Source organism: Hemiscyllium ocellatum, chromosome 10 (assembly GCF_020745735.1).
Source record: "Hemiscyllium ocellatum isolate sHemOce1 chromosome 10, sHemOce1.pat.X.cur, whole genome shotgun sequence".
NCBI lineage: Eukaryota > Metazoa > Chordata > Chondrichthyes > Orectolobiformes > Hemiscylliidae > Hemiscyllium > Hemiscyllium ocellatum.
Genome location: NC_083410.1, coordinates 112,469,841 through 112,494,663, shown reverse-complemented (window position 1 = coordinate 112,494,663; position 24,823 = coordinate 112,469,841). Strand labels below are relative to the sequence as shown.

General features: G+C 38.2%; 1 protein-coding gene across 4 annotated transcripts in view; it reads right to left on the bottom strand.

The window, feature by feature from the left end:
• Positions 1-538: 538 nt before the first annotated feature.
• peli1b (pellino E3 ubiquitin protein ligase 1b) overlaps positions 539-24,823 on the bottom strand; it is a 41,787-nt gene continuing 17,502 nt past the window's right edge. For 2 of the 4 annotated variants that reach the window (XM_060831109.1, XM_060831110.1), the window contains exons 2-7: positions 14,791-14,957; positions 10,278-10,407; positions 8,008-8,109; positions 3,432-3,629; positions 3,142-3,330; positions 539-2,812 (exon numbers count right to left, since the gene is read on the bottom strand). In XM_060831109.1, coding sequence (XP_060687092.1) covers positions 2,249-2,812; positions 3,142-3,330; positions 3,432-3,629; positions 8,008-8,109; positions 10,278-10,407; positions 14,791-14,867 — 1,260 coding nt within the window. In that variant the 5' untranslated portion in view covers positions 14,868-14,957 and the 3' untranslated portion in view covers positions 539-2,248. The remainder of the gene's footprint in view (positions 2,813-3,141; positions 3,331-3,431; positions 3,630-8,007; positions 8,110-10,277; positions 10,408-14,790; positions 14,958-24,823) is intronic. The other 2 variants (XM_060831111.1, XM_060831112.1) reach the window with 1 other exon arrangement.

Here is a 24,823-nt window from a genome sequence, read left to right as displayed (position 1 = left end):
AATATGTGTGGCAAGAAATCAGAGTTAATGTTTCAAGTCCAGTTACCCTTCCCCAACACTGGTTTCCCAATGCCAGACCTGCTGAGCTTTTCCAGCAATTTCTATTTTTGTTTAGGTTGAACAACTTATCTCATACCATTGTCCTGCCTTTTCCCTGTAGCCTTGAAATTCTAGTTTTTGAAAGCTTCTGCTCCTTTGGCAAAGTTCAACAACATTATGTTCTCTTTTATTACAACTGGGCCAGTCTACCGAGGGCATTAATGGTACGGCAAACATCAGCTTCTAAGTTCAGAATGTAGTACTTAATTCATTCCTCTTGTGGATGGTTTGACATAGCATTCATCAAACAGTGGAAGTGGGTGTTGCTGTGAAAGGAGGATGGTCATCTACAGAACCAGCTGCACCTGAAATTGACCTTGTGACTTGCGAAGACACAAGCACGTTGATTAAAAACCAGATGATTTATTTCCTTAATAGAACTGTTTATGCCAACAGCAACAAATAAACATGACTGCAATCAAGATTTTTTTTAAAATCCATATATTTGTGCAACATAGAATCACTTACCAAATTTATGCTCAAACAGAATTCATGAATGAGTACGGAATCCACATCTTAAACCCTGAGACAGTTTAATGCACTACTGTCAGTATTATCCATCAGAGCTAGGAAACGTTGCATTACAAGTAACTGGTAATGTTGTGGCCACATTTACATATTTGTCCCTTTTTCTGCAGTGGATGTAAATCGAGAGGGTGAGAAAACAAGTAAGGGAATCAGACAAGGTAGAGAACACAATACATTAAAAAAATGCTTCAAGTAAATCAGCTCAAATTTGAGAGATTATTTAACTCATTTATGTTAACAAAAGGAGCTGATTCAGCATTTCTTTTCTTCTAAAATTTGCTCTGTAATGAGAAGGCTTATTCTATACAGTTAACTGAATTAAAGGGCAGCAATATCAAGTTAAAGGGACAAAGTTAATCATTGCTCAGGGTACAAGTTAGTTGACCAGAATCAGAGAACAGTTTTGCACATCCCAAGATAATATGACTCCACAAAATCAAGACTTTATAAGTTAGCATTCCATATATGCTAAGCATCCCCTACAAATACCTAAAGCTACATACATTTCAGGCAATAATTTAGTACAAAAGACCTGACAGAACTTGAAAGCTGCAATACAGTAAAATAAGCCAGCTTCTCACATCCTCAGTTAGAGCTTGGAAGTAGTTTAACAGGTAAGCTTGTGTAAACAATTACTGTAATGAAATTCAAGGTGGTACACCCTTATCACTGTGAGAGCATGTCAAATGTTATTTTGGCACAATGACATGGAGCACTGGCCATTATTGGGATGTTAAATGCAGACACTTGCACAGAGCTAGCTTTATGCAATTACATTACAGTAGCCTGTTATTACTTTGTAGTAAATAGCTACAAAATATTCAGTGTGCCCAATTCACACACATTCTTACCCCTAGCCTACTGCTACTGAATAAAACACATGAGGCTTTGTGAAGTTGTATCTACCTTGGGTCTCAACTGTAATCAACAGATCAAAGATCTGTTAATGTTACCTGTAATTAACTCTGCTGATATTCCTTTGGAAGCTAGAGGTAATTATTCTGCCCAACTCAGAAAGATCACTGACTCCTCTTACACAGATGCTACAAGGGTATTGCAGTATCTTATAATCTTAAATCTTATCTCAAAGTAAGAAATCAAACCTTTTGTTCCTAAATTTTAGGATTAAATTCTTTACACAAATGGTGTTGAAACAAGGTGTATTTTACTGGATCATACTGCAGCTTTTATGACTAATAGACTATCTTATCAAGTTGCATTAGATTTATTCAGCCCATTACAAATTAGGTCGAATCAGCTAAAAATGAATCCATATTTTATTAAAGCAACACAATCTTCAAATCTTATAACTGGTACTGTATTTGTGAAGAGGACCAACATAAGAGTTATTCATTTCTTTTAAATATTTGGGCAACAAGTTTCTGTATTTCAAAATACTTGTGTTTAAGAAATGCAGACATATCAAAAGCAGTTCTGTAGACAACATCAATGAAAACGAGGTTTCTTTCCTCAAGAAGGACTACGAAGTCAGGTTATGTTCCAGAACAGACAAAATCCAAAACCCATGGAATTCATTATAGAAAACTAGCTTATAATTCTCAAAAGATATCAAATGTCTTTCTACGATCTGTTTTCCCCTGCAGTTAGTAAAGTTGTGTTCTTAGTCAAGAGGTCCCTGGAAAATAAGTCTAACATATCCTTGTTCCCCAGTGAGTTGAGTAGAACAGAAAGGACAGGCTGCATGGAAAGTGTGGGTGCCATGAGGAAGAGGGATTTGGGACCAATAAGTTGTAGTCTTTTCTGAGCAAACATGTCCACAAGGGCTGAACGCATGAGTTGGTGGTCCTGCATCAACATAAAATCCAGCCTCGCTCCCCAGCCACAGTGGAACGTATGGGCCCAGTGATCGGCACATAGGACACTCCCTCTCTTTTCCATCTCTCTCATCCTTGTTTCCCCAGTTATGAAAGCCATGTACATGTCCACAGTTAAGATACACCCATGGTTGTTTCTCATCTACATCTTTCCTTTTCATACTGGGGAAGGCCAGTGTATTAAACCCAACCGGACACTGTGGCCTGGCTGCATTGATCTCCTGACGAAGGGCTTCCAGATGTTTAACAGTTGGAGTGTGAGCGAGTCCCTCTGCCGTGCGCCAAAGTAGAGTTGCTCCACACAGATCTATTAAAGAACCATCTTGCAGTACATTGGTTTCATTCTCAACCTGTGAAATAAAAACAAAAGGGAATCAGAAGAACGTATTGTGGAGAGGTAATTTGCCATATCATACTCCGGCATAAAGAAACGGATTGTAAACGCAAGTCAGCAAAAAGCTGACTCTAAAGTTAAAATACATCTAGGCTTGTGGAAAAAAGTTCAGTATTAAAGAAACAGTGGCTCCCCAGCCAGCAGTATGGTGGCAAACAAGTGGCAGAACGTGTGTGGATTATTCAAGTTTAAAATCCTACTTCTTTAACTGAGTACTTAATTCAATCCAAGAAGTCCTCCTTATTGTCTCAATATCTTTTTATAAGCTTTTTCTGAGTAACTAACCATTCTTCCTCGCTGTTGTGCCGACCTAGTTTCTCTCAGGGTAAAAACATTGCCACAGACAGATATTTCTCTCCAGACTCCTGGCTTGGAATCTTCTGTAAAACCAAGTCTTGGATGCATAACAAGGACACCATTTGTGGTTAAACCATCCATCTGACCATCAGAGGTTTTCCATTTGGCAGCCTTCTCCTGAAAGAGGAGCAGGAGAAAACAAAAATGAGTCTTCACTGGGCAAAAGCACTTCAAACCCAATATCATACAGTCAACAGCTTACTTTCAATTTGACTTACTCCAAGAAAAATATTTTTAAATGAGTCAAATCCAGCTGCATATATCCTAGCAGTGTAGGGAAGATTCCTTTCACATATAATACGACAGGCAAATCGGGATATAGTGCTTTGAGCAGACTGAGTATCAGCATTACTCTGACTTCCTGGCACAGTATCTGTCACCACAAAATCAATTGGGCTCTCCGTTGAACGGCCAATCTAATAAAAGACAACAACAGACAAAACATTTCGTAAATACAATTCCCTCCATCAGCAGTCATTATTATCAGCTTACAAACTTGGTCGTATGAGATGTTGAACTGACAGTAACCATTAGGCTAATTCTAAGTGGTGCAGCACAGACTTTGTTGTGACATGTGTCCCTTAAATGCTTGAGCACAAGCAGGATACTTGAAAACTGGGGAGGTGCACACAAAGGCAAAGGTAAAGCACAAGCTCAATCAGAACATACATCGGACGTCATTCAAACAATCAAAGTTTAGAAATTCAACAAGAATGAAAAACAAAGCAAAAATATACAGTAAGATACAACATCTGCAAAAGAAAACTGACAGGTTACATTTCGTGCAGGGTATCCAACAGAAGGTACTTCCCATATGTTTTCAAACTATTCTCACATTTTCTTTTGAATTAAAATGCTTATTCTTCAGAAACCAATGCAGAATAAAATGATCCAAGCAGAGCTGTGTGCTCCAAGCCATTTACACCATAGAAGTGCAACACCCGTCTTAACTGGAAGGACTGACCATTCCCAGTTTTCCTGCCAAGATGGAGAACCTAGTTAGAAAGTTCAACTGGGATAAGCCACCTCGAAGAATAAATTTGAATTCAGAGAGTGACAGTTCCTTATGATAATTTAGAAACAATATTTGGCACTGCAAGGTTACTGCCACAGTCTGTTCCAAGGCACCAAAGCAAAACTTTGTCAAGATTATACTCAAGAAGGATTTTGAACCCAAGATCCAGGACACAGGCCATGATGGAATTACCCACTTGGCAAGCAATCCAGAACACTGGGCTTTGCACAGTTGAGACGAAGCACCACTGAACCAACCTTTCACTAGAAAGTATTAAAATGCACAGAAGTCAGAAGCATCTTATTCTTGATGATGAGCATGCTCATCACCAGCTGCATATTGATGAATTACTGTCTGCACACTGAACTAGAATTACTTTTGATTGAAGAGTCATATAAAAGCGTCCATTCCAAAGACAGATAGCCAGTCTTCTGAATGCAATATTTGAATCCATTTGGAATTTTTCATGTGAATGAAATTTTGTGATCAAGTCAATACTTTACAACATACAAACCTATCAGTTGCGTAATAATCCATCTTTTTAACCTGGATAATGTTCTTGCAATCCACCTTTCATGGAATCTTTCACAGAAACTTTTTTAAAAAGCCCAATGCAATGTGCTTCAACTACGATTCCTTACAGATGTAGCCACGCGGGATTGAGAACTATATTACCATTTACATTGTTCATCAAAATCAAACTGGACCTAGTCTCAGTGATAGCATGCAACAGAGCAAACAACAACCCATGAATTTGAGTCTCCCTACTTGTGCTCACAGGAACAGTGCAGCTAATTGTTATCAGTGAGCTGAACATTTTACATCATTCATCAAATGAACAACTTACTGGAAAACAGAATTAATAATTCGGATAGCCATTTGTAAGAGACCATAGTTTTTCTTTTCTTTTCTGTGACTATAAATTGAATGGAAGTTGGACTACTATGCAATTGAAATATCAGGAGAGTTTTGCAACTTGAAAATCAAGTGCGACATACTTTTAATCTGTGAAATACAATGTTGGTTTTTGAAATAGTTCAAGGAGAATTCTAGATGGAGTCCTTGAGTTAAGGAAATTCTGTTTGATGATCAGCCTCTGATTGGTTGGGCTGCAGCATTAAAAAGGCAAGTATCCAGACCAGCAGAGAAGGAGATGTTTCAGGATGGTAGGGGGAAAAGTTAAAATACATTATCCTATTTACCTCCTTATAGCACTGAAAACAAATGCTGACTGACTGTACATTTCAGGCTAAAACACAAATCAAAATCACACATATTGCAAGATAAATTTACATAAATAAACACCAAAGTTCAACATTATTTTCAACAATGAACACCAGAATCTGGAGTTATTTTGAAATGTTTCGCAATTCAGATTTCTTCACTCAGATCTTATGATCTACATGAGGAATACTGCTGTTTCCTATCGCCACTTAGAATTCTATCCCATCAGTAATAATTAACAACATGACATAATTTATGGTAAAAATTGGTGGCAGATACATCTCGTCTTCACAGCATTCAATGTCTTCTTTTGTATGTCATTTATATAAATGATGTCGATGAGAACATAGAAGGTGTGGCTAGTAAGCTTGTGGATGATGTACAGCGGACAGTGAAGATGATTTTCTAAGGTTGCAAAAGGACCTTGATCAAATGGGTCAATGGGCTGAAAAATGACAGATGGAGTTCAATCTGAATAAATACAAGGTATTGCATTTCAGTACAACAAAGGGTAGGACTTATACAATTAATGGTAGGGCCTTGGGTCGTGTTGTAGAACAGAGGGACCTGGGGTACAGGTGGATTATTCTTTAATATTTGCATACCATATAGACAGGGTGGTTAAAAAGATATTTGGCACACTTACCTTCATTGCTCAGTCCTTTTGACTATAAGGGTTGGGACATTATGTTGAGGTTGTACAACACATGGGTGTGGCCTCTTCTGGAATACTATGTCCAGTTTGCATCCCCCAGTTATAGGAAGGAAATTATCAAACTGGAGAGGGTTCAGAAGAGTTTAACAGGTATGGAAGGTTTAAGTTACAAAGAAAGGCTGGAATGTTTTTCACTGGAGAATAGGAGGTTGAGTGGTGATCTGGCAGAAGTTTATAAAATAATGAGAGGTATAGACAGCATTGATGGCAGTTGTCTTTTTCCCCGAGATGAGGAATTTTAAGACCGGGGGCACATTTTTAAGGTGAGAGGACAGAGATTTAAAAAAGACTTGAAGCATTTTTTTTAAAAACAGAGGGTGCTTCGCATGTGGAATAAACTTCCTGAGCAAGTGGTGGATGTGGGTACAATTACAATGTTTAAGAGACATTTGGATGGATACACAGAGTCATAGAGACATACAGCACAGAAACAAACCTTTCGGTCAACTCATCCATGCCAACCAAATATCCTCACCTAATCTAGTCCCACCTGCCAGCATTTGGCCCATATCCCTCCAAACCCTTCCTATACATATACCTATCCAGACACCTTTTAAATTCTGCAATTGTACCAGCCTCCACTACCTCCAATCTGGCAGCTCATTCCGGATATGCATCACCCTCTGGGTGAAAAAGTTGCCCCTTTGGTCTCTTTATATCTTTCCCCTCTCACCCTAAACCTGTGTCCTCTAGTTCTGGACTCCCCCAACCCAGGGAAAAAACTTTGTCTATTTATCTTATCCATGCCCCTCATGATTTTATAAACCTCTATACAGTCACCCCTCAGCCTCCGACACTCCAGGGAAAACAGCCCCAGTTTGTTCAGCCTCTCCCTATAGCTCAAATCCTCCAACCCTGGCAACATCCTTGTAAATCTTTTCTGAACCCCTTTAAGTTTCACTACATCTTTCTGATAGGAAGGAGACCAGAATTGCACGCAATATTCCAACAGTGACCTAACCAATGTCCTGTACAGCCACAACATGACCTCTCAACTCCTGTATTCAATACTCTGACCAACAAAGGAAAGCATACCAAACACCTTCTTCACTATCCTATCTACCTGTGACTCCACTTTCAAGGAGCTATGAACCTGCACTCCAAAGTCTCTTTATTCAGCAACTCTCCCTAGGACCTTTCCATTAAGTGTATAAGTCCAGCTAAGATTGGTTTTCCCAAAATGCAGCATCTCACATTTATCCAAATTAAACGCCATCTGCCACTCTTCAGCCCATTAGCCCATCTGATCAAGATCCTGTTGTAATCTGAGGTAACCTTCTTCGCTGTCCACTACACCTCCAATTTTGGTGTCATCAGCAAACTTACTAACTGTGCCTCCTATGTTCACAAACAAATCATTTATATAAATGATGAAAAGTAGTGGACCCAGCATTATCCTTGTAGCACACCGCTGATGAACTGGAAAGGTTTGGATGGATATGGCCAGGAGCAGGCAGGTGGGACTAGGTGAGTTTGGGATTATGCTTCGCATGGACTGGTTGGACCAAAGGATCTGTTTCTGTGCCGTATGACTCTAAAAGCAGCTTTTATAATAGGATGAGTTTATTTCACAAACAAAACTACACTTGGTAACCTCAAATGTCAGATATCAGCACATCCTGTACCATGAAGATGCTGAGCCTTTAATCTAAATTATGTACATCCTTTTAAGATCCTACTTTAAAAACATTTAAAATATTGCAGCCTAGCTGATTCATATGAAAATACATAAAAGATAATCAGCTATGGAATTTTAACTAGGCCAAAGTCATATTCAACTACCTGTAATGTTTCACTTGTACAAGAACATTAATGCTTAATAAAACAGAACACAAGTTACCTGGAACATATCTGTATTGTTGTCATGTGTATATTCTACCACCACTGTCTGAGCACGTGACAGTGTATATGAAATACTGTGTTGGTCCTTGTTATTTATCGCCTATTAAAAAATTAAAGAAAGACTATATTAAACAAAAGGAAAATGATGAGATTAAAGAAGAACGTTTCCAGCAAATAGATCCACTTTCTTGCAACCTTTAAAGATAGCTCAGATTTTTGAGCTTTCCCATTACCAAACCATTCCAGTTAAACTGGGATGATCCTGTCCACACAGATCCTACAACAATCACCACATCCACCATCTCCATCAGGTTCACTGGAGAAATGGAAAGAGGACTGCAATTTTATCACCCACTACTTTCAGTCCATCAACAACTGCCAAATGATATATCACATTCATCATCAGTCTCTTTCTTAGTAATTGTGTTCATTCCTTTCATAAACTCCTTTAAATGTTAACAACAGTTTCCTTCTTATTTGGGGGTATCATATGGAGAAGCTGGAAGCATGGACACCTTGGTGCCAACCAATCCGGAGTTCAGCCAGGTGATTGGACGCCACTTGCCCCCAATCATATTGAATGGTGTGAAAGTCTGGTGCCGTTCAATGAATAGCCAGAATTTTCTGAGATGCATCACGAGTAACTCCTTCATTACCCAAAAACAGGCTTCAGACATCGCTATTACGCACAGAACAGTGACACTGAGAAAATAAGTGCTTTAAATAAGCGCATCTAAGTATCAATTAACTTTGTCACCATTGGCAGGGGGGGCATCATAGCCAATCTTAAATTTGTTCTTATTTGATATGTTCTCTCACAGTTCAGCCAGGATTAACTGGACTGTTTCTCATTCGCAGCCCAGGATTCACCAGAGGTCCTTAAACAGCACTTTCCAAAACTCTCAGCCACTTCCACCCAGAAGGACAAGGGCAGCAGATGCATGGGAACACCATCCCCCTACAAGTTCCCTTCAAAGCCACTCACCATCCTGACTTGGAAATATATTACCATTTCTTCACTGTCACTAGGTCAAAATCCTGGAATTCCCTCTCTAAGGGCATTGTGGGTCAATCACAGCAGGTGGACTACAGCAGTTTAAAAGCCAGCTCCCCACCACCTTCTCAAAGGCAACTAGGGACAGGCAATAAATGTTGGCCAGCCAGTGACGCCCATTCCCACAAATTAATAAAAACAAATGCACTCCACAATCCGGGTACAAACCAGGAATGTTAAAGATCTGTAATGTGAATTTGCACAGAAAGTTTGTACATATACCTATTAAACCAGCAGGGCATCCCTCCCATTGCCAGTCTCAAAGGTAAATGGGAAGAAAATGAATTTGAATTCATCTGCTTTCAGCCCCCAGTGAAAAAAAGTGCTGATGTAGGAAAAGCTGGAAGATTTGAATAGTATCTATAAAAAGCACATCACTCTTCTGTTATGAAATCCACCCACATTTAATTTATGTGGCATCACAGAGTGAGGAACATGCCAAAAAGATGTCAGATCTTTATACTTTCAAATCAGCATCATTAATTAAACTCAAAAAGAATTGCTCTGATCACTGAACTGTAAGAAGTGACATATGTTACCCTGTAACTTGCATCCAAATTAAGTTTGAAACCAAACACACAAAAAAAAATCAAATTTACAGCACATTTTCTGACCTAATGTGGACTATGAGGCGCTGACTCCAAACAATGGATCCACAATCCACTCAATTTCTTGACATGAACTTTGTGACATTTAGATCGTTCTAGATTAAATTTATTATTTTTTGACCCCCACCTCTTTTTATGGGCCCTAGTTTGTTTTTCTTCCATCAGTAGAAAGAGTATAGATAAGACAGACTTAGCCTTAGGTCTGAATATTGCTATTAACTTTCTACCATTGAAAATGGTGCACATGAATACTTCAAATGTAGCATTGGAATTAATATGAAATAAGACTCTATCTGTGCAAAAATTATTTTTTCTTCCTTCCATAACACATTAATAATTTCAGAAGTTGGCGTGAAGTTTCATCGCTGTCCTCAGCCCACGATTTCTTCAATACAAGTTGGAAATATGAGTCCAGTGAATCTCCCGAATCCCCAGTTCTCTTTCTCACTAAAACAAGCTCCAAACGAAATACAAAGAAATCACACCCACGAAGAGGGAATGGTTTTATTTTAACCCACTATGCCTTTTTAGTGTTTGCAGCCTAAGAGGGTTCAGGATAAACAATGTTCCAGTGTATTCATCAACCAAAAACTGCATTTGAAGTACCTTCTCTGCTTGAGGGGTACAGGTAACATGCACTGTACTTGGTTTCACACCATTTGGCTTTGGCCTTTTAAACAAAGCAAATCTGCTTTTTCTTCGTCCTCGGTCTCCATTTGGGAGCGATCCATTGTACCTTGTAAGACAGAAGGAGAAATCTAACACTTGAAAATATTGCAATTAAATATTTACAATTCAAGCTAAACCCCAAACTCTAGTTACTGTAAATAATTAAATCCTCTCCTACTTTCAGGGCAAGTTTCATTAGATAGATTAACTCTTCAGGTGCCAAAAGTTCACATACCGGATTCTTTTGTTTCAAATTTAAACCAGTACAGATAATACCAGAAACAAATTGCATAGGCATAATTCAGCAGCGCATCTTTTACCATGACTGGACAAGTTATTTAGCTAAAAATACTTTCAAGACATTTTACCTGCGGAACAAAGAAGCCAAATTAATCCACACCCTCCACATGTCCCAGGTAACAGAACACATCACCTCCATCCTAACACATCTGCACAAATGACGTACAAACATCAGGCATTTAGCGTATTCTATAAACTACAATCTTAGAAATATTAACAAAAAAGCAATGGCACTGCAAAAATATGGATCTGACTCAGTTAGTTATTGAATCAAGCAGCACCTATGTTAATAGGTGGCAACAGGTGAAGCTGCCTGTATCATTGAAGTCTTCATTTCATAGGAGAACTGCCCCACATATCTCACATCAATAAACACAAAATAGGAATCCACTGAGTAACAAGCTCACATTCCCAAAAAGCACAAGGAAAATGGAAAGAGACTTTGGATGAAAAGAGGGGGACAAGTTGCAAAAACTATTACACTTTTTGGTTACATGTCACCGTTTTCCAGATAGGAGTGAAACCAAAACACTGATTATCTACAATCACACTCAAGCCACAAGTGCTATCCTACCAAGGGATTTTCACCAGTCTTTAGTTACAAAATCGTTTCAAACCACAAGGAATGCCCACTATGCTCTGCAATCAGGATACAATAAGTAACAGTAAGAAATGGCACCCATTAAAAAAGCACTGTGATGAAGGAGAAATCGAAAAGGATGAAGTGCTAAATTGCATAATGCTTTGTACTCCTTTCCCTTTCAGGGCCTTCTAAGAAGCTACCTTCAAGCTCCCAATTACCAAAATGAAAGATGAGCAAAGGAGTGGAGGGCAAGGATGAAGAAGAAAAGCAAGCCAAAATGGAAGTTGAGAGACACATCATCCCAGCTGTTCAGATATAAAAGCATATCCTATTTAGTCTGTTATTAAACAGACTCACTCTGATCAAACAGTGCATCATTTTGAAGAGATCAACAAATCTATGCCAAATCTTAAATATCATGTAGATAAACATCTCCAACAAAAAAAAAGTGTAAGTGTCATATTGTACCAAGGAACTATTAATGTACAGGGATATTCAAAAACAGAACAAATTTAAAGATAAAAGAAAAAGAACAAACTGAGGATGCTGGAGATCTGAAACAAAAACAGAAATTGCTGGAAGATCTTAGCAGGTCGGGCAGCTTCTGTAGACAGGAATCAGAGTTAACGTTTCGGGTTCATTGACCCTTCTCCACATTTAAAGACTTTGTATCTTAATGCAGAAAGCATTCCGAAGAAGGTGGACAAATTGATGGTACACATCAAGGGAAATGAATTAGCCATTACAGAAGTATTGTTATAAGAACTTCAAAACTGTACAGTGGCTCAGTGGTTAGCACTGCTGCCTCACAGCGCCAGGGACCCGGGTTCGATTCCCACCTCGGGCAACTGCCTGTGTGGAGTTTGCACATTCTCCCCGTGTCTGTGTGGGTTTCCTCAGGGTGCTTTAGTTTCCTCCCACAGTCCAAAGATGTGCAGGTCAGGTAAATTGGCCATGCTAAATTGCCCAAAGTATTAGGTGCATTAGTCAGAGGGAAATGGGTCTGGGTGGGTCCCTCCCACCCCGGAGGGTTGGTGTGGACTTGTTGGGCAGAAGGGCCTGTTGCCACATTGTAGGGAATCCAATCTTAAAAATAACTGTGAGCTTTAAGTTCAGGACATTTGCCCTTTCAGAGAAAGGCGACGGGAGGAACAGGTGATGGGTGGGCATTATTAATAAGAGTTGAAACGAGGCCAGATGAGAAAAATGACCTCGGCTCAAATGTTGCAGAGTCCATTTGGGCAGAGGTAAGAAACAAGGGAAAGATGACATTGGTATGAGTGATACAGACCCCAAATAAAATAACGAACCTTCTCACCATTATGGAAGCAGAAATGATCAACTTGAAAAGGAAGAGATCAGGCTGCCCACAGAAGCTCTCAAACTGACCTTTTTCCATGGCAACATGATGGGGAAGGTCAATCTAGGATAAGGCAACTCCAGGACCTTTGACAGTCATAACAGGGTTGTGTTCCAGCACTGACACTCTGACATATTCTTCTCCTGATGAAGAGCTTATGCTTGAAACCTCAATTCTCTTGCTCCTCGGATGTTGCCTGACCGGCTGTGCTTTTCCAGCACCACACTCTCGACTCTCATCTCCAGCGTCTGCAGTCCTCACTTTCTTCCACATTCTTCTCTTTGCTGCTGTCACCAATCTTCAGGTCATTTTATAGAGGTTACCTACCTGTACACAGAGGAACCCCGATTATCCGAATACTGGATTCTCTGGCCAGATCGCAAGGTCCCAATGCTTGGCTAAACTATGTTTTCCGGCATTCGATTATCTGGAATTTGATTAACTGAACAAAATACTCCCCGCCCGTGTCCTTCGGATAATCGAGGTTCCTCTGTACCAGAACTGACTGAAGGTTGTTCAGCCATGCTCATTTGAGATCTAAATCAAAGGGCGTCTTGTTCTTAAAGACTGGCTTGGCACAGATGACGCAGTATGCATAGCTGATACAGAAGAACACCTGAGACAGCAAATGGACCAACTCTACCACTCCTGGAAGAGTTTTGTTTGACCCATCAGTATCAGGAAGACAAATGATCCAGGATAATTCTATCAGCATTGCTGATCTGGTGCTGGAGATTATTGAGAACTTCACACATCTCTGCTCCAAAATCACCAGCAATGTCACTTAATGCTAAAATCAAAACAGTACAATTTTTGCAGTGTGAGAGATGTCGAAGTTGTGGAACAACCACCTAATTGAAAACACAAAATTCTAGCAAGCCAACACTCCTCTACTGTGGGGAGAGTTGATAAATGTCCTTGGCAAAACAGAAGACGAACAGTTTTCACGTTCACAGCGTTGAGTTAACAGTGAGTTTATGTTGTTGGTACACTTCAGGATCTCAAGTTGTTGACCTTGTCCTGATGTGACATTCATCTGAGACAGTGAAGGCGTCAAATATGTCATCAGCATCTCTTAGCAGGACAAGGTCAATAACTCAAGAGATCCTGAAGTGTGCTGAGTCCATCGACATAAACTCATTAAACCAACGATTAACCACATTCATTTGATGGATGACATCCCAGGTACAAAATCAAAGACCGCTATACAATGGAAGGCTGCCAAAGAATTGCCATCTATTAATCTCATTCACTTCATCACTGTGTCAAGTTTAACAATTTAACCCCAGGACAGGGACAAAGTAAATAATAAGGACAAGTGCCTGCATTGCTTTTTAAGTTCAACTCACCTGCATATTCTCTGTTTTGTACGCTGACGGTTTACTTTAAAATGAAACATTTTAAAGGCTTCAATGTGATCATTTCAATTAGAGATTTTTTTGGCAACTTCATAAACTAACTGCTTCACACTTTTTTTTTAATATGCCACTTCTCTTCAGATTTAATAGGCCAGGAAATATGCAGAATATGACAGTAATTTATCACAGGCAAAGAGATCCAAGGTGAGCCCAATCTAACCCACTTGTTCCTCACCGTAAACACATACCCTCTGGTCTTAGACATAGAGAATGATCTATACTCTGTCTATACCTCTCAATTTTGTATCCCACAATCAGATTCCCCCTTCAGCCTGAGACTATGGACCAAGTGTGGTTCCATGGGATTAGTGTAGTTTGGTGTTCATTGGTTGGTATTAACATGGTGGGCCGAAGGGCCTATTTCTATGCTGTATGACTCTACAGAAGTATTTCAGAATTTAGGGAAACCTATCCAGTTTGAAATCATAAGTAAACGAGGAAAACAACATTAGAAAAGAATAATCTGTAAACATGCTGAGTTTCTCAAAAATCAAGATCAAATCATCTCAACTGACAACAACCTTCATTGATATTATTTAAAAGTACTCTGCTTTATAGAGAAGTTGTTTTAATAAAACTCTGTCAGGTCAAAGGAGGAGATACTGTTGTCACTAAGAGATGAAAAGGTCGGTCGACTTTTAGTAGTTTTAAAAGGAGGACAACCATATTTTATAAATAGCAAATTGTTTAAATGTATATCAAAAGGACAGGGATCAGTGTTTTGGGACAAAATGTTTAATAATCAGTAATTCTTTCTATTTCTCCCTTAATTACACATGCAATGCTTACCCTAACACAATGATTTCTCCATATTTAATAGGTGTTTTGGTGGATGAAGAAAGATTTTCTTGATCAGGAGAAAACATGAGCTGGGCGAGGTGGTTTAGCACACTTTGGACTTTTCTTCAGAGTTTGGAATCTTGACACTGATTTTTCATTATTTGTTTTCAAAGCTTCTGTAAATAAATAAAACAGAATTTACTACAATCCACATGGAGAGTTCATAATATTCTGTACAGTGTAACTGTTTAACAAACAAACATTCACAGATACATAGTGCACAAAATGATGAATCTATTATAATAAATCATTGGTATAAACATGCAGGAAAACACAGAGCAAATTCACAAGACAATCAATTAGTGAAAATATTTATGCAGCAGTAAGAAGGCTCCCAATTGAATTATACATGCCTTTTACAACAGCAAAAGGAAAATGTGAAACATCTGACTTCTTTGCCTTCAGCAATCATTTCCCTTGGATTAAAAGTTATAGGATAAAAATTTAACTTTTAACTCAACAGTCATGCTAGATTCACTTTTACTTCAAGTTGCTTTTCTAGTACAATTATTATACACAAATGGTTAAGCAACCTATTAAAATTTAATCTTGCCTACATAGAAATCATCCATTATTCACTGTTTTCCTAGTCGTGGAAATTGAGGAACACACTGTTGTTTCAGGAAGGATAATGAAATGTGCATGTGAAGTGCAACTTCCTTATAGTGTGTAATCAGTAAATAAAAAATATAAACCCAGGGCAGAAAGCAGCACATTTGTACAAGTGCATTATAACAATTAAGTCATGAAAATGCCCACACATATATGGTAAGCTTTCTCAGACCTAAATTGCATTTGTACTTATGTACTCTCCGCACATCTCCAAGTACCGAACATGCTGAAAAAAGTTGGAGTGCAGTTGTGCTCTCTAGTTAAATATGCAGTTAGCAACACACTTAAAATATTCAAAACTCCCATTCATTCTCATTGTCAGAGGTTTCTTTATAAGATGCTCTTGTTTTTTCTTTCTTTACCCTTCCCAATGCAAAGAAAAGCTTCACATTAGTTTTATTAAAAATTATTATCTAGATCTTTTACAAACATATTTTCAATAAAACTCTTTCTTAATAACTCAGAATTTGGCACCAGTTAAATTTAGAACACATGTACGCAGTCTACGAACTGTGGAAATAGTTTTCATATTTCCACATTAGTGATGCCATAATTTTTCAGCTTCAGAGATTGAACTATTTTCCTTCTAGTCCCAGGAGATCATCAATTACCACATGAGCCTGGGAGCTTTAACAGACAACACTGCCATTGCTCCAAATTCAATTTATAACAAGTCAGAGTTAACATGGAATTTCAGCTTCCAGGCTGGAAAAATATATTGAAATTTATTAAGTGTCACTGAATAGAAAACGAGTCCATACCTAGCATAGTACAAGATTTATATACTGCAGCGATATTGCCACTAGACACTCTGGCACCAAAAGGCCATCAGACTTGACAAACCAAGGCACTAATATGATTACACAATACATATTTGTGATACTTTTAATTTAGTCACCTCAAATTGCTTCCATTAATCACCATTTACAGTAACCCGCACCAGCACAATACAAACGGAGTTCTCCACATTCATTCTAGCGATTCCAGTCTTATCAAATATATACTGCAGGATCTTGATCTTACCATTTGCGTGGACAGAAAAAGGTTCGTACTACAATCTATCAGCCGGAGAAACCCATCCTCCAAGAGCTAACCAATTTGTCTTAGCTTTCACAAATTTTCAAAACATCTCTACTTCACTTACAAATATATTATGGATTATGCTTCTACCGCTATTACTGGTGGGCCATTAGATCTCATAACCACTTCTATCATTAAGAAAAAAGATTCTAGCCTCTTTTGTCAGCCTTCTGCTGATCATCTTCTAAGTGTCAGCTTGACATGATATCCTTGCCTCTGAGTAGCAAAAAGCTGGGTCAAACCACAATGCAGAGTTTCAGGATACATAATCTAGATTTCCCCTTGGAAACTGCCACATTGTTAACGGCAGTATCTTTTAATTGATGTTAAACCTGTCTGCTTAAGTGGATTTAAACAAACCCCACCATTATTTGAAGGCATTTACTGACCAATATTTATTTCTCATCCACTGTAACCATCAAATTACCAGCTAATTTATGTCAATCTCAAAGACCATACTGCATGTTTAATTGTGTATATGCCAGTTTACAAAGAATGCACTTCATTTGCTGTGAAACGCTTTGTGTCGTCTTGACAATACAAGCTTTTTTGGTTGCAATGCATGCAGTCAGGGTCAGGTTCCATTCACTTTGTTTTACCAATTCCCTCTCATCTAAGTAATCATTTTATCTCAATCCCTCATTGTCTCTTTTTGTACCCTTTCAGAAATCAGTTATTATTCCTCTAAACTCTGAAAACCATGACAAAATATTAATTAAACATCTCTAATTGGTTTTAGCCTCAAACTATTCTTTTACAATTCCTTTTTAAATTAGTTGCCAGTCGTCATCATATATATGTGCAGTCATAGAAAGTCATACAGCACAGAAACAGACTCTTCATTCCAACACATCCATGCTGAACAGACTGCCCAATCTGACCTGGTCATATTTGCCAGCATTTGGCCCATATCCTTCTAAACCCTTCCTATTCATATTCTCATCTTGATGCCTGTTAAATGTTGTAATTGTACAGCCTCCACCACTTCCTCTGGCAGCTCATTCCATTTACACACTACCTTCTGCACGAACAAGTTACCCCTCAGGTCCTTTTTAAAATCTTTCCCTTCTCACCTTAAACCCATGCCCTCTAGTTTTGGACTCCCCGATTGTAGGTAAAAGAGACCATAAGACATAGGAGCCGAAATCAGGCCATTCAGCCCATCGAGTCTGCTTTGCCATTCAATCATGGCTAATATGTTTCTCCACCCCATTCTCCTGCTTTTCCCTGTAACCCTTGACCCCCTTGATAATCAAGAACCTATCTATCTATCTCTGTCTTAAATATATTCAGTGACCTGGCCTCCACAGCCTTCTGTGCCAATGAATTCAGAGATTCACTACTCTCTGGCTGAGACGTTTCTCCTTCCCTCCATTCTAAAAGGTCTTCCCTTTACTCTAAGGCTGTGTCCTTGGCTCCTAGTCTCTCCACCCAATGGAAACATCTTTCCAACATCCACTCTGTCCAGGCCATTCAGTAGATCCCCCCTTATCCTTCTAAACATCATGGAATACAGACCCAGAGTCCTCAAACATTTCTCATATGTTAAGCTTTTCATTCCCGGGACCATTCTTATGAACCTCCTCTGAACATACTCCAGGGCCAATACATTCTTCCTAATATATGGGGCCTAAGACAGCACACAATACTCCAAATGTGGTCTGACCAGAGCCTTATAGACCTTGGCTACTCACCCTATCCACATCTCTCATGATTTTATAAACCTTGAGAAGTTCAGCCCTCAGCCTCTGATGCTAAAGGGAATTTTCAGCCTCTCCCTATAACTCATACCCTCCAACCCTGGCAACATCCTTGTCAATCTTTTCTGCACCCTCTGAAGTTTAACAGTCTATTTTTATTTATTTCTCTACTGTATTCAATTCAATAATTACTTGTATTACCAAACTTAGGCACCTCCTGAATCATATTTTAGCTTCTTGACTTCATCCTATGATCAATAACTTGTGCAGAGTCTTAACTTTCAGTACGACTGTCGTCTGTACCCAAATAATTACAGTTGGAAAATTGTTAATTCACAATCCTATTGAGCAACTTTCATCTCAGTTTACCTTGGCTAGTTCCCTTTTTGTCTCATCAGAACTTGAGACTTTCAATTGCTACTGATTGCAAATCACATCCTATTTCACTTAGAGTTCAGCTTGTGTTTTTTTTAAATATATGTTGACAATACGTTTAAAGCACTAAAAGACCTGAATATCACAAACAGAGCTTCAAACTCATCCTGGGGATGAAGATAGCTTTCTCATTAAATTTCACCAGCTTCTTGTTCAAATTCACGAAGTTTGAGAAAAGTTGTCCTTACCTTTCCAAACCATCACAGCAAGTAGTGCAACAATAACTTAAAAAGCTAATGTGTTGGATACTAATTCTTCAGATTGTTATTCAAGGAAGCTTTTTAACCTTAAGTACCAGTGGGAAACACAGAACAAGCCAGTGGGATTGGGGATCAAAAATCAAATGTTTCAGTAAATCTAATATTCAAAACACAAGCCAAGGATACATTTAAAGTCAAGCTGGCTGAATTTACTATCCTGTTTGTGACTTCTGACTCAGAGTTTCCCAACAGTTCAAATGCTCCAGGAGCTGGAATACTTAACAGTTTAAAGTTTAAGATCAGGCCTCAAACTAGAGGCTTTAACAACCAAGTACAAAGTTTGAACTTTCATTTTAATAGTTTAAAAAGCCTCAACTTCATTTAATTTTTTTTTAAAAAAGAGTAGCTGCCAAAGTCAAATACCAACTGTGAAGGGAGAACTTGTTCTAACTGTCCAACATATTTTAAAGACAGTACATCATACAGAGTAGCAACAAGGCACCAGGAACATACACAGATGGCAAGTAAAATGAAATTGGCCCTTTGTTAAAATGGCTGGGGAAAGAAGAATGATCCATTATCAAGCACTGAGCTTAAAGAAATTTCATTCAAAGTTAAATGTAACTTACATAATAAACACATACATCAAGAATGCCTTCCTGCTGATAATGGTGACCTCAATGGCTCACAATACAGAAGACATCTTTTATTTAAAAGGCCATAAAGGAGCAATAACTGAGAGTGGAATTAGTAAGAATCATGACCAAGTGCACATACAAATATACAAATTAGAAGCAGCAGAAATTCAATCAATTCAAAGAGAGAATGAAACAAGCAAGTCATAACCATTAAACCTATTCAGACATTACAATGTTCAAAGCCACACAAATAGAGGACGTGTGCTCGAGGTTGGGGATAGCTGATGGGCTGGTTTAGCATTGGCAAAGTTGTATTTTAGTGGAACAGATGTTAAATTTCAGAGTTCCTGGATTAAACAAATAAAGAAAAATAGGAGCAAGCGTGGTCATTCAGCTCCTCATGTCTCTCTGCTTTTCAACATGATCATGCTGATCATCCAACTCAATATGCTGTTCCCACTTTCTCCCTACACCCTTTGATCCCTTAAACAGATTAATTTCAAAGAGGTTAAGTGGTGAAAGGGCAAAGAGTAAATCAAAACCAGTTGATGTACATACCAACTTTTAAAAAAACGCTAAGACAGAATATTGTCTTTAAAATCCATTAAAATATAGTCAATATACTGCAAATGCTGGAGATAAAAGAAACAAAAATGAAAAGTGCAATTTGAGTGAAAGGGAAAAAGGTTTTTCCAGGATTTTCTATTTTTAACCCCCAAAATCCATGACCTTAGAAAGAAGGATCACAGAGCTGTCAGCAAAATAGAGTGTCTGGTACACACCCGAGATCAGTGTGGGGGGAAGGGAACGTGGTATGCCAATAGCAAGATACACAAAGAAATAAGAAAGGTGGTTGCAGGTCTGAGGTCCTGCGACAGCTGGTTTAAATTATACTGTGAATGTGTTTGGTGGCTATGGATTATAATGACCTACAATTATATGCCCAGATGTTAAATTGACAATGCAGGTTAATTGAAGCATAAGCCTGCATCCATTATAATAATGCACAGACCATGAATTATGTGGAGCCACCTTCTTTAAATTCATAGGAAAAAAAGATGTGTTTGCCCAAGCACCTGTCAAAAAGGAAAAGCGAAATTATTATTTACTGACAATGGAAGTCTAAGCAGCAGTACAAATAGCAAGAAAAGGGAGTTTATTTGAGGGCATGAAAATACAGACTGTAACGTCATGTACCTGCCATGTTATTTGAAAAGCTACTTGAATTTAAATAAATCTTTTAAATTATCAGATTATGAAAAACCTCAGGATGAGTACTTTGAATTTAGCTTTGATTTCATAAAATGTCAAGAATCTACATTGGGTCTCAGAATATTGCCAGGTGAAAACAGCAACTGTTGGTTATTCCAAACAATAAGGGACACTCCGCCTGACAGACTTAAGCTAATTCACAGCAACCTAACAAAAAGTATTCAACTGATAACTGGAGAACTGAAGAGGATATCTCAATGTGAAATATTTGGCACAGTATTAAACATCTTCAGTTGCTCTCCACTTTGCAGCATTTAGAATTGAACATCCTCCCTGGTAGATCAAAGTATGAATAAGCTGACACTAAGTGCAAAGGCAAAAGACAAATGATTCAGAGTAATTCTTGTTTTGCTTTGCGTAGAGATTATGGCCCAGTGTGCTCATCTGTATACAAAAGTTAAATATCAAACAACAACCAAAGCAAACGTTAATTTTAGTTAATGTTGAATGTGTGTTGCTAGAAAAGCACAGCAGGTCAAGCAGCATCTGAGGAGCAGGAAAATCAACGTTTCATGCTGGAGGCCTCAGTTATACAGGTTCAACCCTGGGTTTGGAACAGGAATACTCTCGATGCACAGACTACCCCGTATACTTCAACCAAAAAAAAGAGGAAATCTTGAACTTTATTCTGAATTAATTGTTCATCCAGGAGGTAGCAGGAGCACTGTGACTGAACTCAACATTCAACATGCATGTGTGTGTGTGTGAGAGAGAGAGAGTGTATATATAGATATAGTAGAATGAAAAAAACTATTCCTGCTCCTAATCTGTTGACAATGTACATATGATTGACATCGCTAACCCATAAAGCCTACAATGATATGAAAACTGGGAACTCAGATGTGGTACTGGGAAGTAAGCGATGAAAGATTGTTAAGCAACAGGTGAACACTTCTGATGGGAGTTAGGGAGGAAACGGACAATTTTAAATCGTTTTTGCCATTTATTAAGCAAACTGGGAAGTGCTTATAAATTGTGTTATAATTTCTGTTTTGTAAGTTTAATGGCAACAATCACAATCTACACACAAGGTACATTTCCAAGTTATTTTGTAATATGCTGCCTAGAATGTGCTTTTTAAAAAACCTATCTAACCTTTTTCTTTTCTCAATGAGTATGCCTTCCAAAGGGAAAGCTGAATTCACCATAACTTTAATCACTAGCAAACATTAACACAATTAATCTTGCTCCAAATAATTCATTGAATGAACTACACAAATGTTCCTTTCAAAAATGTGAACTATTATATGTCTAAAGATGAAAATGAATATTTTTGCAATTATTCAAACTGAATAGTAAAAAAGTCTGACAAGCTGTTTTAATGTGATGTTACATAGTACAAATCAACATCAAACCAGATCATTAGGTGGTCCACACATTGTAAAATTCCACTTCAAAATCACATCTGTGCAGTAGGTTTGTTGTCTGAGCTTACTTAAAAATGTAAGACTTGCACATATACAGCCACAAAGTTACAACAAAGAAACCACCCACACAATGAAAAATGTGATAAGCCGGAAATAATCATAATCCAATCAAAAAACATGATTTTTTAAAACAGAACAAAGATATATTTTATACATCCTGTTTCATTACTCAAAAGGATAATAATTCTGACCTAATCCCAGAACAAAAACAAATCACCTACTGTACTCCAAATCACTACTACTGTAATACAAATAAGTTTAAGTTGATTTTAATATGATAGCAACAATGTAACTGTGCAGAATGCACAAAAGGCAGGGGATACGTGATCAACCTCAGGAGGCAAGCGCTTAACACTGCACATTGAAATGTTTTCAAAGCTCCAAGCAAAAAGAAAATGTTAAATGTCAGGAAAGAGGCTACATTCTTCCAACATTAAAGTTCAGCATACACACACACACACACACACACACACACACACACACACACACGTACTCGTCATTAGGCAGAATTCAATTCAAGGCTGCCGAATTGTCTATCGTTTTCTATACATGTTGATTGAAGTTGGCACCTCTAGTATAACACACTTTATATTTGTTAAGTACCATTGGTAAACACTCAACTTTAATGAAACATAGGAATAAGACTAGTTGGAGCTTGAAAACCTTATTTTTTAACCTACAGACATTTTTAACTGTTCAAAGTCATCTGCTCCAGCTGCAACAGAATGTTGCTTAAACAATTAAGGCAATAGTGACTGCCATGATCAAAACATGAAAAGTAATGGCAATCTTAATGGAAAAAAAACAACAATCAGCATTGTTTTTAGTGGTAGCGGGTCACAGGGTATGGAAAAGGAAGAGACAATAAACAGTTGGAAACAAAGCTCATTAGTATCCCTTCGAGTTTCAGTTTAGACAAGGCATGGCAAGTACAAAAGTTGGCCTGTGCCTGATGTATGCATTCTTGATGTAATTGTCTTCTTGCAGACCTTGCTCACTGAACAGCTGCTGTAACCTAACATGGAGTATTATCTCAAAAGATTTTTAATTAAGCAAACTTATAGTATGGATCTATTCAAATTCAAATCACTGCTATTAACCCAAAAATCACAGAAAGCAGAATTAATTGTTGGAATATTACATCTACCAACATACTTAACAAACTGATACATCTTTTTCATCCACTCAATGAGAATGTGTAATTAGCATTGCACTTATTAATGTAGAAATCTTGGTTAGATGCAAATTCATTGCAAGCAATTCAAATCTAATTTCACGCCTCTAAGATACAACAGAGTTCGCTTGGGTTAGATAGACACCGAAAAGATAATTCTGGAAGCTGAGGAACTAGAAATGACAGTGCTCATGAGTAAAGATACAGCGTCAATATGGTACCTTCTCCCCCTATTTTAACCATTTTACATCTTTTCCTCATCCTTTGCCTCCTATAAATGGCCTTTTTTTTAATTAAAAAAAAGGAACTGCAAAAGGTCAACTGCCAACCCATCTTCAGATAATGTGTACGTGCACAATATCTATTTCCTGCAGACTTCAACCATTCCAAAGAGGGGCAGGAATTCCAGCTAATTTTCATTTCTTTTTGATGGAGTTAGTAAGCCCCACTGTAACATAGCTCATATCCCAGCTAATCAAAAACTTACATAGGAATATTGAATTTAGACCATCCTAGACTTGAAATCGGTTACTCACTGCCAGGTTCATTGAGGAAACTATCAACTGACAATTTTTTGACTATAACTCAAATATAGATCCAGGATAAATCTATTTTTCTCAGAGGAATATTGTGTTTGCCAAAATATTGGTGTAGATTGCAAGTAGATTATTTATTCATTCCACATTTCTTCTTTCTGGGAAATGCAGAATAAAATTTCACCAGTGGATTGAAGGCTCAAAATAGCTGATAATTCAAACTATTATTCAGGAGGCTCCAATTAGACAAAGGCAAATGTCTCTTCTTGTGTGCTGTAAAGGTAATGACAAAAGGCAGCATTCCAAATTTCACCTGATCACTATTAAATGGAGAGTAAAAAAGAGAGAGACACACAAAGATATACAGACAGAGAGAGTGTGGACTCAAAGATTGAAGAAGCTGAAAATGTGTTGCTGGTTAAAGCACAGCAGGTTAGGCAGCATCCAAAGAACAGGAAATTCGACGTTTCGGGCCAGAGCCCTTCATCGGCTCTGGCCCGAAACGTCGAATTTCCTGTTCCTTGGATGCTGCCTAACCTGCTGTGCTTTAACCAGCAACACATTTTCAGCTCTGATCTCCAGCATCTGCAGACCTCACTTTTTACTCAAAGATTGAAGAAAACAGGGTACAAAAAGTTAACAAAACAGTTAATAAAGCAGACAAACTAGAGACTTTATATACAGGAGCAGACAGCAAGAGCCAGGAAGTCATGCTCAATATATATAAAACATTTGCTCAGCCTCAGTTTGAGTCTTGCTACCACTAATGGGGAGCACGTTTCAGGAAACTAATACTGTATCAGCTTGAGAGGATATGGTGGAGATTTAAGAGAATTGTTCCAGAAATAAGCGATTGCAGTTATGTGGATGGACATAAGAAGCAGGGCTATTCTCAACAGAGAAGAGTG